This window comes from Archocentrus centrarchus (assembly GCF_007364275.1).
Source record: "Archocentrus centrarchus isolate MPI-CPG fArcCen1 chromosome 18 unlocalized genomic scaffold, fArcCen1 scaffold_23_ctg1, whole genome shotgun sequence".
Classification (NCBI taxonomy): Eukaryota; Metazoa; Chordata; class Actinopteri; order Cichliformes; family Cichlidae; genus Archocentrus; species Archocentrus centrarchus.
In genome coordinates, this window is record NW_022060145.1 from 5,069,218 (window position 1) to 5,086,082 (window position 16,865).

Below are 16,865 nucleotides of genomic sequence, written 5' to 3' on the forward strand. Positions count from 1 at the left end.
AGTGATTTCTGTGTTTGGCTAAGGCTTTCTCTTTTCTTTTGAGTATAACTGGAAACTGTCCAGAGGGCACTTAAAGCAATGTCTCACAATGCCTATATTTTTACCTGTACTTTGTCTATGTTGCACCTTTTTTTTTTTTTAAATGGTAAAATGCCTCAACATGTGTATTATATAACCCTATCTATAGTTCAGTTATGAATATAAAGTGGAGAAGACTATTAAGCAGACTGCATAATCTTAATCCAGACTCAGATTACAGGAGTTTTCAAATCAGATTTATTTTTTTAATTAGGCTGTATCAGGAATTTACAGAGAAATTCTAGATATTCTTCCCTTGGCTCAAAAGTCTTATGGCAATACAAAAACTTCTTGTAGTAATTCAATACTTTAGAGTGAGGAGGGGAAGAAACAAAGACCGTCAATGGCCAACTCAGATTGTTTATTCTTCAGCATGAACTGGAGATTGTACTTCAGTCAGTAATGCGTGATCTCGGCTGTGCACAAAGCAGTGATGCAATCAAGAACTGGACTTTCCAATATTTCCAGTGTGTATCCTAACTTCACTGCCTGTAAGTATCTTCCAAGCTTTGCCTGAAAATGTAGTATATTGAACTGCAAATGAACAGCGCATGATTTTTGGTTTAAAAAAGCAACCAGCAAACTTCTCAGCTATCAGGGGGAAACCCTCCACCCAGTGCAGCCACACATACCTGGGGTGTGGCCTCGGCACTTAACCAGCAAAATTTGCCCTTTACTGATGGTGGCAACATTTCTGTCCTCAGCCTGTGGCGATAACGCTCTGTGGATTGTGATTGATCAACAATTCCTTGAAAATCTAGTGGAGATTATATCAGAAGTTTGATTATTTACAAATTCACTACTTGTGAGTTTCAGTTTGCATCGTTGCTAAAACCTCAAACCAGACAGTTTGACGTCTTCAAGTTAGAATCTATAGAGAAGAGAGAGAAATGAAATCCGTTGTTGCTTGTTAATCTAGAAGTTTGGAAACTTTAGGAAACAATTTTTGGAATTTAGCCTGGTTTTTTGCATGCTGCATATCTGTCAACAGTAGTATGCCAGCTTGGTGTCTTATGGCCTGTGTTCTCAAATGTCACCTTTCACTGGCGTCTCAGTAGGCTTGTTTTGCACTCTCTCGCTGGCTGTTGTAAAAGTGGTGTCATAATCATCCAGATTTCAACTCCTAAATATTAAACGTGTCTTATTTGGGATCGCTCTGTAAAAACCCTGACGCATCCAGATTCTGAATCCGAGCCAAACGTTGGCACCGACCAGAGTCCGGGATCAGAGTTCTTCTTTGAATATCTCCTGAAGTCTGAGCCAACATAATGACCCACAAAGTGGTCATTAATAATTTTGAGAAGTGTGCTGATGGTCTGCGTAAATGGTGCTTCTGCTGTTTTTTATTTCGCTTATATTGAGCACGGTGTGTGTGTGTGTGTGTGTGTGTGTGTATGTGTCATTGTATAACAGCGCCGGTTACAGGCAGTTAACCTCACAAGCGAGTCACTTAAAATACATTCATTAAGCGTTTCAGCACCGACTGTTGTGGGAAATGCTTGTGGGGGGAGGGATCTGAAGAGCTTTACTTTAACCTCCTAAGAAAAACACTCATAACCTCAATTGATTTGCTATTGGCGAGTTGGCCAAGCAGAGACAGTAACAGTTTATCTTGACACAGTTCAATATGAGGGTAATTGTAATTATGTTTTTTATTACATAATATTTGAAATTATAGAGGGTAAAATGAAGCCAAAGATGTGATTTTTATTTTACGGTCTAGAATTGTATATTTTTCCAAAATGTGTCTCTCAAAGGGGCCTTCAGGCCTCTGAACACCAGGAAGTGGCAGGTTATCACCCCTGTTTTAGTGTATGCCTGGCGGATGCTTTGCTGCTCATACGAGGGCAGTGGAGGGGGTGTGTCATTGCTGCCCCTTGATTCCGACAGTATTCCCTGTTGACTCTTTGCAGCTTCTTGTTGGATATTATCCTGCTCAAACAATATCTGGAGCATAAACAGTTTAAGGTGTGAACTTGGCCCCCAAATGAAGCAGAGCACTCTGTTCTCATTTTTATTAACACATTGCTGGGTATGCCTACTGGCTGCAGCGTTTAAACCCTGGACCAAGATGCAGGCATTACATTTAAATTGATACTGGTTAGTGTAAGCCCCACTTTGTTCACTGGTACTATGCTCTACTTACTGATCTACACAAGTAGTGGCAGTGTTGCATTGTACCACAGTCATTGAACCTTGCAAGTCAGCAATCCATTGGAAAGTATGACCTTTTTCTGAGTTGTACCCCCAGTCTAATTAATTAATTGTTGACATTTCTAGTTATTCAGTTGAGTCACAAGGGCCTGAGCAGCTCCAGCAGATATGATGTGAGGAAATTGTAAAGAGGTTTCTCTGTACTGTCGGGCCCCCAAGCAACAATGCGTAGGTTGCCTTTTTATTCCACTAAGGCCAGCTTGTGAGTCATCTGTATGCTGAATTAACAGACTGGGCCTAATATTCTCAATATATTGTAGGAGGAAATGTGGATGTTTACTGATAAGCGAAGCAGCCAGATTGCTAGATTTCTTAAGATTTATTTTTTTTGCCTCCCTAAGTTTGATGTGATGCGCTTTCTGAAAGAACTGAAAGGAGAAGGGAGAATGGCACGCATCAAAGCTCCAGTGGCCAGATGTGGAAGGAGTACAAATGCAATCCTCCTAACTTTCCTAGTCTTTCAAAATTTATTTACAAAACTACACTTGCAGATGTGATTGAGCAACTCTGAACCGTCTGACTTGGAGTTCCTTTTCCCAACATATTGAATTCACTGAGACTTGTAAGTAACATTTCTCAGTTGCATCACGTTTATAGGAATGATGATCTCATGAGATGACCAGTTTTGGGTAAGAAGGTAAGACTGTTTGTGCGTTCAAAGCGCTAAATTCATAGTACGTGATTGAAGTGGTGACAGCCAGTTGGTGAACGCTGATTGTGCTAAATCTTGTGATTTGCCTCCTTGTCGATATCCTGCGACTCTGATCGCATGTTTTAATGAATGCTTACATTTTCAGATATTTTTCTTGTTTTAATAAAGTTGTATAATTTCCTGTTCTGTGAAAATTGTTTTCTTTTGGGCCATTCCTGCCCTTTTCTTTCTGACAAGCTGCTTTTGGCAGTGCTGGCGACGTCTGCAGTTGCCTTGAAAATGTTGTAGTTATGCCTTTAAAAGTACCCCCCCCCCCCCCAAGGCTATGAGATGACAGCTGAGGATGGACTCAAGTTTCCTCTCCTGAGGCTCAGGGGAAGGAAGCATGGTGGTGACTTGTATCTTTTCCCCCGTGGAGAGGACTGAACTGGCTGGCACAATATTGCAGACTGCCAAACACAGATGGAGTCATGACCTTCAACATGGTGGGCCGTGATCTTCCAGAGATCTCGTGTCCCATGTTGTTCCTTAGGGGAATGTAAACATGTCTGCTGAAATAAAATATTGCATGTGAATCACATAAGGGAAATGGGAAGAAAATGAAAAGGAAACTGTAGTTTTCTAAATAATGATACCACTGCATAGATTTGAAAACCATTGGTTTCTTTGCTGGGGCTGTCTTCTCTCTTGAGTGGTTGAACTAACTCGAACACGTATGGATTTTTCTTGTTTGTCAGGAACTCGAGGAGAATTACCAGCGGGCCTACTCCGAAGCCCTGACGGCGTTTGGGAATGGAGCCTTGTTTGTTGAGAAATTTATTGAAAAGCCAAGGCACATTGAAGTACAGATCCTCGGTAAGTGCGCTCTGACTTAATTTGAGTTTGCCTTTTTAAAAAAAAAATGTATCTGGTTTGTTTATCTGAGTTTCATTAAGAAAGCAAACTGCATTGTAAACCTTGAACTCTGTAGCAGTGCTGAGAGGAGGGAGGCAGACGAGCAATGAGAGAGATGATTTATTGTCAAGCAGCCGATTCTCCAGCCATTACATCTCCTCATTATAGTGCATGTTACTCTGCAAGCACTCTATTATAGGACTGAAATTCAACACCAACACTTACAGGAAGTGTCTGTGCTTGGAGCCTGTACTGTACTGCACAAGTGGGTGGGTGTGTGTGTTTGCATGGCCACACATACAGTAAGTGGCATTCAGAAGTGTGTGTGTGTGTGTGTGTGTGTGTGTGTGTGTGTGGTCACTGATTAATTGCTGTCTTTAGGGCGTGCAAAGAATTTTGTGAATTTTTCTGAATTACCTGTAACAGCCATGTCTTTGCCAGCCCCTCTGTATTCTGGCAGTCCTTCACTCCCTCTCTTAGTCTCTGTTTAATTACCCCCCCCCCCCCCCCCCCCCCCCCCAAAAAAAAAAATCTCTCCTCCCTTTTCCCATCCAGTTTCATTCCCTCTTAATCCTTTCCAAATATCCAGCCATCCCTTTTTTCTTTTTTCCTACCTGGCTCTCATCACTCCTTGCTTGTATTAGATTGCAGGAACTATTTTGAAGGCGTACAAATTTTAACAGTGCCGTTAACCTGTGATGAGTTTTAGTCCTTGGAGTGTTTAACTTAACAAATGGCAGTTAACATGGATACACGTTTGCTAGTGCTCTATTCAGCAAGTCGACCGCAACGAATAAAAGTTTAAATGATTAACTGACGGTATTAAATTGAAGCTGTTTTTTGATAATGCATAAATTAATTTCATTTTCAGCAAAATTGTTAAAGATGAATAGCTGGAATAATAAAATGGGTTCATAACCGAGAGCAGCTGAGTAGCTTTCGCTCCTGAATCATTTGAACAAAACAAGACATTTGAAGTTAAATTAAAAAAAAAAAAAAAAAAAAAAAAAAAAAACTTTTCTCTAGGAGAAAAGGACCAATCTAGAAAATATTTTAGAAATTAATCAAGAAAAGGAATGTTAATGGGAAGTGGGGCCGGATGCTTGTCTCTTCTGTACTCTTACACATTAAAGTATTTGAGGAAAAAAAACTGGAATTTTATTTCTAATTTACGGTCTCCTCCTTAGTAAGAATGTAACTAAAAGTACCTTTGTCACATTGACATAAATGTCTTATGCATCATTTTGTCATTTGTTTGAAACATGTGAGCTGTAGTCGCATTGTGAGAAGTGTCTCATAGTATGATTTTTAGGAAATCTGTGGTTACTCTAAAGCTCAGCTCTTGGACTTACCTCACAGTGACACATCAACGAAATGTTTTTCTTCCTCCTGTCCTTGAATGGAGACACAATGTTTAACTGCTCTTTTTCCTCGTTCTCCTGCTTATCTTTATTTATTTTCCTCCCCTATTATTTCCTCACTTACATCTTTTTTTTTTTTTTTTTTTTCCTCAGGTGATAAATATGGTAATGTCATCCACCTCTACGAGAGAGACTGCTCCATTCAGCGGAGACACCAAAAGGTGAAGTCCTTTTGTCTATCTTAATGTTTTTATTGAAGATTATATTTGTGGCATTTCTTAAGTAGATTAGGATGAAGTGTCTGGTAATGGTGGGCGGGCATGAAAAGTCACAAGCATGAATTGCATGTGTGCGCTTTGCTGTGCTGAATATACAAAGGACTGTAGTGTTTTTGTTTTCTTTGGTTTACGCAAACGGGCTAATTCAGCAGCGTTCTGCGTAAGGCGTTAATAATCCTTTTATTATAGTTAATGTCGCACAGGTGGCCCCGAGTGTCATAGACCGCTTCAAGCTGCAGGGGGTGAAAGGATCTTATTCCAATAAAAATTAGCCACTGTTAATCCCGTGTGAATGGGAGTCTTGGCAGCAACTGTGTAATCCTCCAACAAATCAACTTGGATCAACAAAAGCAGTTTCTTTGAGAACGTTTGAATTCATTCATATTTATTAGCCAGCCATTCATTGGACTGTTACTGGAGAGAAATGAGGTATTACAGCATCACCTGATTATCAAATTAACAAAAAATGTCTGAAAGGGGGGAATAGAAATAGAAATTTCCATCTAATCACTCAATGTGACAGTGCTTTCATCAGAGGCAGCTGATTAACATGTGTAATATTTCATTACTTATTGTCACCTCAGAGCAGTTTTAATCATGTGTTTTCATCACTTTCTTCCTTTCCCTTTAATCAAATTACAGATGATAATCATATCAGTGGCTCCGTTCATGCTAGAACTGCTGGTCTTTGATTCTGCCAGACTTAATCTGCCTTTGCCCTTAATCTAAGATCTCTTTCAATCTCGGAAACAAGAATAGTTGCTTGTTGAAATAGATTTGGGACGGCAGAGCGCAGATGGGATATTTTTTGTCGCAGAAGAGCTACTCGTACTTGGAGGGAGGCTTCTTTTTGGCAATAAGATCTGATGGAGATTTCAGTTGAGTTCTAGGGGTTTTATTTTAAAATTTGTAATGGGTCACGTTGCTTTGAGCTGAAGTCCCCTGTTTCTGTCTGATGGGTTGACTTGTTTGACGCAGCGAAAAGAAACTGATCCCCCACGCACCCAGAAGGCCACACGCAACCACAAATAATTCACTCTGTTTTGCGAAAGCTTAAATGAGACAAACTCTACCAAGCAAGGAAAATGAAAACAAATTATGACTAAATAGGTTAAGTAGTTTTATTAGTTTGTTTCTTATGGTGAAATGCACTGAAATCTGGGGATTTGGGTGCACTATAATATAGAAATCTCAAGGAGCACAATTCCATATAAACAATAGATTACATTTCTGCATTACGGGTAAACAGTCACTTCTAGTAATGAACCAACAGACAATTATCTTCCAACTCTGTAGTCCCCAGCAGCGCTGTGGAGCATTTAAGCATCTTTAAGCTCATTGTTCAGATTCCTCACCCACAGCTTTGCTCTCATCAACGCTGTTTACCATGAAAATAAGCCTGCTATACTCCACCTATTCAGCACCAAACGGCTTACAAAGCAGTCATCATAATGGTTGATGATCTGCAGTTATGTTGTTCAATGGATAATGCAGTTTTTAGAGTTTCAATATTTATTATTTATTTTTTTGTGGCTAGTTTTAGAGATCCCTCAAATAATGTAGCATCAATGACAGGAAAGGGTCCCATAGCTTTTCAGATTTTCTAACTATTCAGCTTCCAGTGGTAAATCATTTGCTTCCTGGTGTATCAAATGCAGCATTAGTGTCTAAGAAAATTAAGAGGCTAATTTTCAGCCTCGTTGTTGGGCTAAATGAATCAGAACCGAGTGTTGTTGTCTAGTTGAATCCGGATCCCTCCAGAAGTGTCAGAATTATTAGGACCAGTGTCAAAGCCTCATAATCACGGCCTAAATGCATTAAAGACCCCACCCGCTAGTCCTCTTGTCTTTGGTGAATGCTCATCTGGGGTTTCTTTAGCCCTGGTTTAGTTTTGGTTTCTGTTACACTCCCTCTTTCTCTCCTTTGACAGCAGAGCTCCTTTTCTTTTGTCTACGATTACACAGTTCCTCCAGATGTTCCCCTGTCCAACGTTTCAGCTCTGTGGGGAAAGTTATTAATGGCCTCTGGGGGAAAACAAAAGCGCTATCCTCGTCTTGTGTGCATTTGAGCCTTTAGTTTCCTGGGAGATTTCAGATTGGCTCCCTCCAAGTCTGGCTTTCATTATGCAGTCTAAAGACAGATTTTTCTATAGCCACAGTCATTTATTTACTTTATAATTTCAAAAGCAAAAGACTAATTAGTAGTTCACCATTTAAACCAAATTAAACCACAGTGCTTGTTATCCACCCTGCCATTGTGATTTAGCATTTCTTTTTTTCCTGATGTTGCCAATATTAATAGGATCTGTTTGTTTTGAAGGTTGTGGAGATTGCACCGGCGTTCCAGCTGGACCCTCATCTCAGAGACCGCCTTCACTCTGATGCTGTCAACCTTGCCAGACAGGTATGATTGTGTTGTACAGCAAATAACTGAGCTTCAGAGCTCATGACACATTCTGTCTCTTTACCTTTTTGTTTTAGTCATACAGGCTTTCCCCAAGGTTTAGTTTAACGAGTCCTTTTCATAACACTATGGGAATTGTGCCTGAATAAATGGAAAAGGGGAGGAAAAAAGTTTTGACAGAGCCCCCCCTCTTAATCATTTTTGTAATCACTGAGCATACAGCATTAACTGTTTTTTTTAAAAAAAAAATAAAAAATGTTCATGCAGTTGCAGTCTGATGTCAGACAGCTTCTTCATTTGGAAGCAGGATTTCCTCCACATACTGTGAAAGCAGGTCTCAGTGTGTTGAATGTGCAGTATTAAGTTTAGAACACTTGTTAAGAAAAGTTGGCAGCCTGGAGAAGAAATGGCTCACTGAAACTGAAAAGCCTTTCCTGGCAAGTACTGTCAACCATTGGATTGTTTTTTTTTTTTTTTTTGTGTTTAAGAAATCTGAGCAAATTCCCCATAAAATTCACTGTTCTGTCTATAATTGGTCTGCAACACAAAAAACTTGGATTTGGACCAAGAATTTTAATGTGCCATCTACCTGCGATTTAGATGAGGATGTAAGCGCTCTGCCAAACTGTGAAAATGAAAACGTAATTTGAAAATGGGTGGAAATTGATGTCTGCAGTGCAGACAGTGGAAATGCAATTGTGGAGATGAGTGCTCGAACAGTTTGAGAGCATCTCACCTGGTATTTAGCCTTTTGAAATCACTTGTCTGGCTTTAGCGTCACCGGCAAGTTGGCTCAACTATGACGGCATCACTTAAAAGTCGAGCCTCCTCTCTCTCTCTCTCTGAGGAGATTTCAAGAAATGGCCTGTTCGGGTAATGGCCCAGTTGAAGAATGGATGGGAGTGATGAGGGAGGAGGGAGAGGAGGTTGGAGACAGGGATGGTGATTTTTCTAAAGAAATGATCTTGATACCAGTCGTTATGTAAGACAGAAATTTTGAGAGTTGTGATGTGACCTTAGCCTAGCAGTGACTTTTTTTTTTTTTCCCCTTCTTGCAGTAATGGTATCAGCATCACTCAGCTCGTCTGCTTAAAGTGACAAAACATGTCTCCTTGTGCCTTAAGAGCAGCAGCAGCAGCGAGCTCCATGACTGCATATTATAGTTTGAAACAAGAGTGATATTGCTCTTTTAAATGATGGTGTGAGGATGACAGGTGCCAACAAGAGTACAGCATGCATGCGTGCTCTTGCACATACCCATTTGCTGTTCTCGGCTGACTTGAATACAAGGACATGCAGTAGCTTCTCCACCATTACGATGTGCTGTCTGAGATTTACTGCTGCTGTTGCATGCACTAGAAAGACTCTTTCTAAACCTTGAGTTTTAAATGGTTTTGGTGTCAAAGACTACCTGCAGTCAGAGTTCAGTATTTGATTTAGATGTACGTGCAGACCAGGAATAACTGTAGCAGTTTGCTTGTTAAGGTTTTGTTCTCGGTTTGCTGTTGAAAGTACAGCACAGATGGGATATCATTGTTTGCAACTACTCTATCGTGAGGGAAAGCAGGTACAGAAAATAGAAGTGATCATAAATATACATGTAAGTGGTTAGGAAAAAAAATAGAATTAAAAAAAATATGAATAAAATATCTTACCGCTTTCCTTTGCAATATGTTAGTGATACGCTGGTGCCAAATATACTTTTAGAGAAATATGCAGGTACTTGTGCCAGTTTGACTTTCCTGAGTCAATACTTTGTGTGGTGGCACTTAGATAGAAAATGACTGAGGGGGATCTATCTAAAACTTCAGTTACAGATAACTTTGTGTCATAGATGAGTATCTGCAGAATTGCTGTATCATGATACCTTTAGTTGGCGTCTCACTGTTATTGATTCCCACTCCTACTAATAAAGGAGTGAGGCATATTGATGGTGAAATTTCAAAATGTAATTGGCCTTAACATGTAATCTGACTAGATTGGTACACATGTTTTTCTTTTTAGGGGGTCGCAGTAGTTAGCACTGCCCCCTCAGAGCAGGAAGGTTTGAATCTGCTGGCCAGCCCGGGGCCTTTCCTGCTGGATGTTGCACAAACTCCCTGTGTTGGCATGGGTTCTCTGTGGGTACTCTGGCCACCTACCACAGGCCAAATATGACTGTTGGGCTAATTGAGTCTAAATTGGCCATAAGTGTGAATGGTGTGAGGATAGGCTCCCAACCACACGGTGGCTTGTTCTGTGAGATCACAGATAAATGTAAGAATGGATATGAGAGAGAGTGATTGAAGAAATCTGAAATATTCCTTACAAATGAAAGTTGCAAGAGTAGTCGTATAAATTTTTGGATTTTACCTTTTTTTTTTTTTTTTTTCTCTATGGCGTACAGCTCTTGAGTGCTCATCCAGTGCCAGTAATCAGTTTTATTGTTTGCAAAGTAGAACAAATGTGAAGCGAGTCTCACCGCTGAGAGTTCAAACCTGCAGCATTTGCAGAGTATCACCAGGGGTCTCACTTTCTCTCTGCGTCATCTTTCATTTTCTTCCTTCCAGACTGTCTCGCCTCCCCCTCCCCCACTCCTGCCGTTGCATTTTCCTGCTATGTGTTGTGACTGCATTTCACTTTAAGTCAGCCTCCACAGTGAAGGCTTCCACTTCAGAGCTGAGCCCTGCTCTCACCTCGGGTATTGAAACGCGCTCCCTAAGCAACACTGAGGATGCACTCTGGTGTTTAGTTTAGAATTATTAATGGGTGTATGCATGTGTCACAGCCTGTGCATGTATGTGTATAAGAGTAAGAAATAATGCAAGACCTTGTAGAGTAGAAAATGATAGTTGTGCAGCAAATGTGTGCTGGCATTCAACCATATTGTAGCTCTTGCTCACACTAAAATACTTGCATTAACTGCATACCTGTGATTATACTTAAACGTTGTCCTGGAAAGGACATCTTGCATTCAGTATTCATTTTTGATTAATGGCTTTTCATTTTAATGAGCAGCTCACTGAAATTTAATAGCATGATGTATGGGACATTACTGTTTCTGTGTGTGGTTATGCACAGTCTTCCTTCTGCTTGATACCAGACCAAAAACACCAAAGTCTCTGCTGTAGAAACAGTTGGTAGATAAAGATGACAGACTTGTGGTCTTACCTGCTCACAGAAACCCACACATACAAATCTGATGCTATGAAAAAGCATTCAACACTATTTGATTTCTTTAATTTGTTTTGAGCTTATAATCAACTGTCTTTTAAATGTGCAAGAATGGGGAGGGTTACAAAGCTGCTGTGAGGTGAAAACCACTAACCCAGGAGACTGTTACGGTACATTTTGCTGATGCTCAAACCTTTTTTTTTTGGGGGGGGGGGGGTGTTGTCATCCCAGTTAAATCTTAGATTGTTTGGAAGGCAGGGTACCTGTAAAACGAGGCATAAGTCAAACACATAAATCCATAAACCGAGACATTATACCAGGGGTGCCCAAACTCGGCCCGTGGGCCGCTTCCGGCCCTGCCCAGTACTTCTGGTCCGCGAATTGATGTCAAATAACATACAATTGGGCCCTTTAAGTTACTTTTTTGACATTTCACCTTCTCCAATTAAGAGGGTTAAGTGAAATGTCAAAAGTAACAAAGGGCCAAATTCTGTTGTTTTTGACATCAATTCACAGACCAGAAGGGGGCGGGGCCGCAAGTTTGGGCACCCCTGCATTATACCAAGAGTGAAGCATGTAAGTGGCACTGCAATAAGAGTTCTGCAGTGAACAATGGGCTGAAATCCCACCACGGCAACATCTCACCGATCTGCTGTTGGGGAGAAATATTTGATTCTAGTTGTTACTGTTAAACTAGCAACTTCATTAACCTGGCTATAACAGAAGGAAACTTTATTCATCATGAGGAGAAATTTATGCATAGTGCTACCATCAGAAGATGACTAAACTGTGGTCATAAAGGGATGGACATGGTCAGCCGCAATGTGGGGTTTTTTTTTTTTTTTTTTTTTTTCTCCTCTCCTCTCTCCCCTCTACTCATTCACACACCTGCTATTTCTCTCCTCTTATCTGGTTTTAATGGCAGCTCCGTAGTGCTGCGCCCCCCCCCATCATTTTGCCATCTGTACATATCACACATCTTTCATTATCAGCAGCCTCCATCTGAGTCTTTCAGAGAAACGGCGCAGTCTTTGAACTCGATACAGGTCACAACATTTCCTGATAGAATGTCCTGGAGAACAAAGTTGCCTGGCAACACTGAGCTCAAACCCTTCTGCTGAGAGCTGGACTAACTTCCTGCAGCCATTAGTCAGATCTCACAAGAAAATCAGATGTTGTCAAACAAGCTCTCCGTGCTCTTATGTGTTTTGCTGTTCAAATAGCTGATTTTGTATACTTGCCTGGAAAAGGATTTGGGAGGCTCTTTTTCTGGCTCCTGTATTGATGCTTTGTTGTCTTTGTTCAGTGAAAGGTCTATGGCTGACATTTCTTTTTTTTACCAGCCCATGCAATATCCCAGCCAGTCTTGATTAGAATTGAGTGATGCATCTCACTATAGCAGTGTGAGATTTTAATAATCAGTGACGCGCCCACTGATTGGGTGCATCATTGCTTGCTTATTCATCCATGTAATGTTTGGCTTTTCTTTTAGTACCTCCTCATGCGTGATGTTCAGCAGTAGTGTTCTGTATCCTTTGCTTCTACAACGAGTTAATAAAGAAAAAGCTGCAGGCAGCAGTGAAGCCCACCTGCTTTCTTCGCTTGGTGGGCATTAGTGTGGTGATGGAAAGTAAGGTTGAATATCTGCGTTTGGACATAAATTTCTTGTTGGACCATCAAAAAGTTTTGTGGCACTTGCAAGCATGCAACATCTGTGCGCCGATGGGCTGCAGTTTATTGCACATATGCTCCACAATCCTGTGATAAGTAGACAGACATAAAGTAATGTGTCTCAGACACCGCACACTACATTTGACAAATTCTATTACACTCTAACATTTCCAGAGCTGCAGCAACTGCCCCAAGAGATCTGACTTATTGAGTAAAGACTAAGTGGTATGCTTGTTGCTGACTGGCTGTGCATAAATCATCTGTATGATACATTTACTGTTTGACAACAGATTAATTCCGATTTGTTTTTGCTGCATCGTTGAACAGGAAGGATGCCAATATTGAATATTGTCTCCTTCAAATGTACAGAAGAGTGTCGTGCAAAACTAAATGGCACCATGTTGTTTATGGTAATCCTGATTATTTTGGTCATTAATTATAATCTTAGATTTTTATAACGTACATTTATTGAAATTTAGAGAAGTGCATTTTTAAACTTTAAAATTCAAATGAAAAATAAGAGGATTTATTTGGGGAACATGGTTTGTCAGAGGGATTTTGGCCCACATGTGGGTGCTTTTTGACCATGAAACCAGTCTTACAAGGGCCCTGCCTGCTGTCTGCGGGTGTGGATGTGGACAGCATGAAGCCACGGTAGGAGTGAGATTATGCACCTTGAGACCTCTGTAGTGTAGCTGTGGGGAGAGTGTCCAACACTTAAGTCACACAAAGGGTTCTGCAGGGAACCACCAATGATCATACAGCAAGTTCACCTACAGAAACGCTCCTATGACTTTTTTTTTTTTTTTTTTTTTTTTTTTAAAGTCTCTGTCATCACAGCTCAAGGTGAACAAAATTGAAGGGGAGCTCAGGCTTATTTGAAAGTGCAGAAGCACTCTGAATGTAAAGGAAAAGGGTGTGCTTGATTTATAACACGATAAAGAGCACGATAAATAAATGTAAAATGTTAAGTTTTACTAGTTCCTATTTTCATACCCTTTACAAACCATGTTTGAAATGAGAATCCAATGAATAAGCTCCAGCCTTGTAGCAGCTATGTGATAGCTTTTAGGAGCTATGTTGCAACCAGGCTCTTCCATTAAATACTTTGTTTTAATGATCACTTTGTACGTAAATGAGCTGTACATATATCATCCTATATTAAAATATGGTGGTATATGAACAGTCATATGTTGTTGATTGGTGCTTGTGGTGTCCTTTTGCTATGGGAGTCTTTTTCTTTCTCCCGGTTTGTGTCCAGATGTCTTGCTATAACTGCATCTGATACACTCTTAGTGTTTTCTCAGTATTGTGCTCATCTCTCTCACCCACTCTTTGGGCTTCTTCCAGTGAAATCTTCGAACAGTCTTTATGTTGCAGTTTGGCAGCAATATCCAACTCTCTTTTCAGACCTCTATATCATGATTGGAGTTTGGCAGAGGTAGCTGTTATGAAGGAGTGTAAGCAAATGAGAAAATGCAAGCCTGTGATCTGCAATGATTATGCATTTAAGCTGTTGTAATGAATTTGGTTCACTTGCTTCCACAGTTGGAGTTTGCCTCAAGACACGCTGGTGCGTTTAGCGCTCGGCGTGAAGGACAAAACATGTCTCGCATAGTGCGTGTTTCAAAGTGGGCCACAGCTAGCAGGCCTCCGAATGATTGTTGGCTGTATAATAGGCATGCCTTATGTTAGTATGCGCAGGTGCTCACCTTAGATATCTGTGAGCAGCAGAACTATCCGTCTGATTAGCGTAACATTTGTCGCTGTGTGTTTGTGTGTGAGAGAGGAAACGCAAACAGGTGTGGATTTGCAGGTAACTTTAATGCCAGCGAAACCTCAATGCGTGCCATTTTTGTTTCATGGTATATTTATCAGTTTAACCTGAAGACAGAAGGCTGAGTTGCTTTCATACACTGCATTTTTGTGCAGCTGTAATTGGGAATTCAATTCTGGTACTCATGTGGTGTAGGAGTGTTGATGATTGAGGCTGTGTTGCATTTTAATCTGTGATCCAGTCTTTTTGTTTGGTGGCAAGTGAGCCCCCCAGCAGAAATGACAGTATTGATTTTTATTTGTACTTTTCATGCAGTGAAATGAGTGGAAGAGGGCAGAAAATCTAAATGTTGCTGCGTGTTTTTTTTTTTTTTTTTTTTTTTTTTTTTTAAGTGGGAGATGGAGAGAGGGGAACAGGAGCCAAATGTTTGAAATCTGTGTGCATGTCGACTTGAGGAGAAGAATAATTTGTGGCTAAAAGTTCTGGAGAGAGGGAGAAATGATGTATTTCTTTTTAGTATTGTTCTTGTTTGCCTACTTATCTTTCTACTGCTGCCCAGAATATGTTCACAATTCATCAGCAGCCCCATCCAGACACATGATGTATCAATGGGGTAGCCAGTATCATAGTGTCCATGAGAACACCAGTATTTATTAAAAAAAAGTGTCATATTGTGATATCTGTGATACAGTGAGGCCATGTGGCACTGAAGAACGTAAACACAACGCAAACCCAAACAACAAACTTGTTCACCACTTGAGACTTAAACACAGTTGAGTATAACAGGCTAGGAAGGTATGTGAGGAGGAAATGCTAGCAGCTGGTGGTGTGACCGAAACGTAAACAAATGATTCAACCGAGTATCGCTGGAGATCTTGCTAATTACACTCCATTTGACGGAAAGAGCAAATGGCTGGAAATTCCAGATGTGGGTAAATGGTGGAAACGTAAGGCTATTTCTTTTTATTTATTTATTTTTTATAAACCTGTCTTGTTTGGCAGCTTTTGCAATCAGAATCTTGATCTGAATGCACTTTTTGTTCCAAACAGCTTTGCTTTACCAAGATGAGGTCCATGAAAAGGAAAGCTTTTAGCAACTAGTTTAACGGTAATTAAAGTAACTTCAACTCTTCAGGTGTATTTTTGGTTTAGTTTTGAGCTCTTTAACCAAGGTAACCATTTGTGTTTCACTTAGTTTCCTGGGAAAACATTGCATGGGTTACTTTTGTGCTTACATTTGATGTTTGGTCTTCCTGTCACGTGGAGAGCAATCGGCGAGCTCTACAAGGATGCTCGGTTGAGTCATTTGTTTGCTTTTTGGCCGCACATCACCAGGTGCTAGTACCTCCTCCTCATGTGCCTTCATATCCTGGTTGCACTGAACTGTTGTGTTTTGCTTCACGGGGATATTTTTGCACAGTATTGCTTTGTTGGTCTGGCCTCTTGTATGCCACTTTTATGCTATTGAAGTATCTCTCCTTTTAGGTACAAAATTATCAGATGTTTGGGCTTATGTAGTTTTTCTGTGCATTAGGGAACATAAATGCATAGTGTATTTCTATCATTGATATTGCAGTATGGCACTCAGTGACACTTAGAAACTAGTTGGTAGTCTGTAAGCAATAGCAGTATCTTACAGGAAGAAAGGATGGGAAAATGGCCCCAATTTTGTTTGCACTAATAATACTGCTGTCTGCAGTAACAGATCATCATCACAAATTTCCTTGAATTATTGATATATTAAGATATATTGCCCACGCCTAGGTGCCAGTACTCTAAAAGTAACTCACGCTACACTTGTCTTGTGAAATGTGCGGTTCAGTCTCAGACTGTGGAGATGTGGGCTTGCCGCTGGAATCTCATCTCGATATCTCTGCATTGAAATTGCCTCCAACGATGACGAGCCTGATTGTCGTCATCACCCAGACAATTTGTGCACTGAGAGATATTGTGTTGCTTCTAATTTAAACAGCTGTGCCACACCAACTCAATAACCACTATCATCAAATCTCAGCGGCTCAAGTATTATTGGGTTTAGGCCTAGTTGGTATATTGAAGTAATTTCCATTTAGGAACATTGACATGATGGTTAAAAACCAGTTTAATTTATCCTTGTGCTGACACAAACAGGATGGGGGGGGAACTGCTCAATAAAGCTTTTGTTTCCCCTTTTTAATGTAACTGTATTCATACTTTGTAGATGTCATTATGGAAACACATTTAATCATAATGGTAACATAAAGGAGTGCTAACTAGAAAGACTTGACATGTCTGCACCCTTGTTTATTGCACAAACACAAAAACTGTTTCCTGTGACCCTGAAGTTCTGATGAACAGAACGGATGTCCACAAAATAAGGAAACAGGTGTGTCTGTAGGATGGCA

At 40.4% G+C, this 16,865-nt stretch overlaps 1 protein-coding gene across 1 annotated transcript in view; it reads left to right on the forward strand.

Moving 5' to 3' along the window:
- pcxb (pyruvate carboxylase b) overlaps positions 1-16,865 on the forward strand; it is a 309,723-nt gene that overhangs the window by 26,702 nt on the left and 266,156 nt on the right. The window contains exons 7-9 of the mRNA XM_030722659.1: positions 3,682-3,799; positions 5,353-5,420; positions 7,797-7,880. Coding sequence (XP_030578519.1) covers positions 3,682-3,799; positions 5,353-5,420; positions 7,797-7,880 — 270 coding nt within the window. The remainder of the gene's footprint in view (positions 1-3,681; positions 3,800-5,352; positions 5,421-7,796; positions 7,881-16,865) is intronic.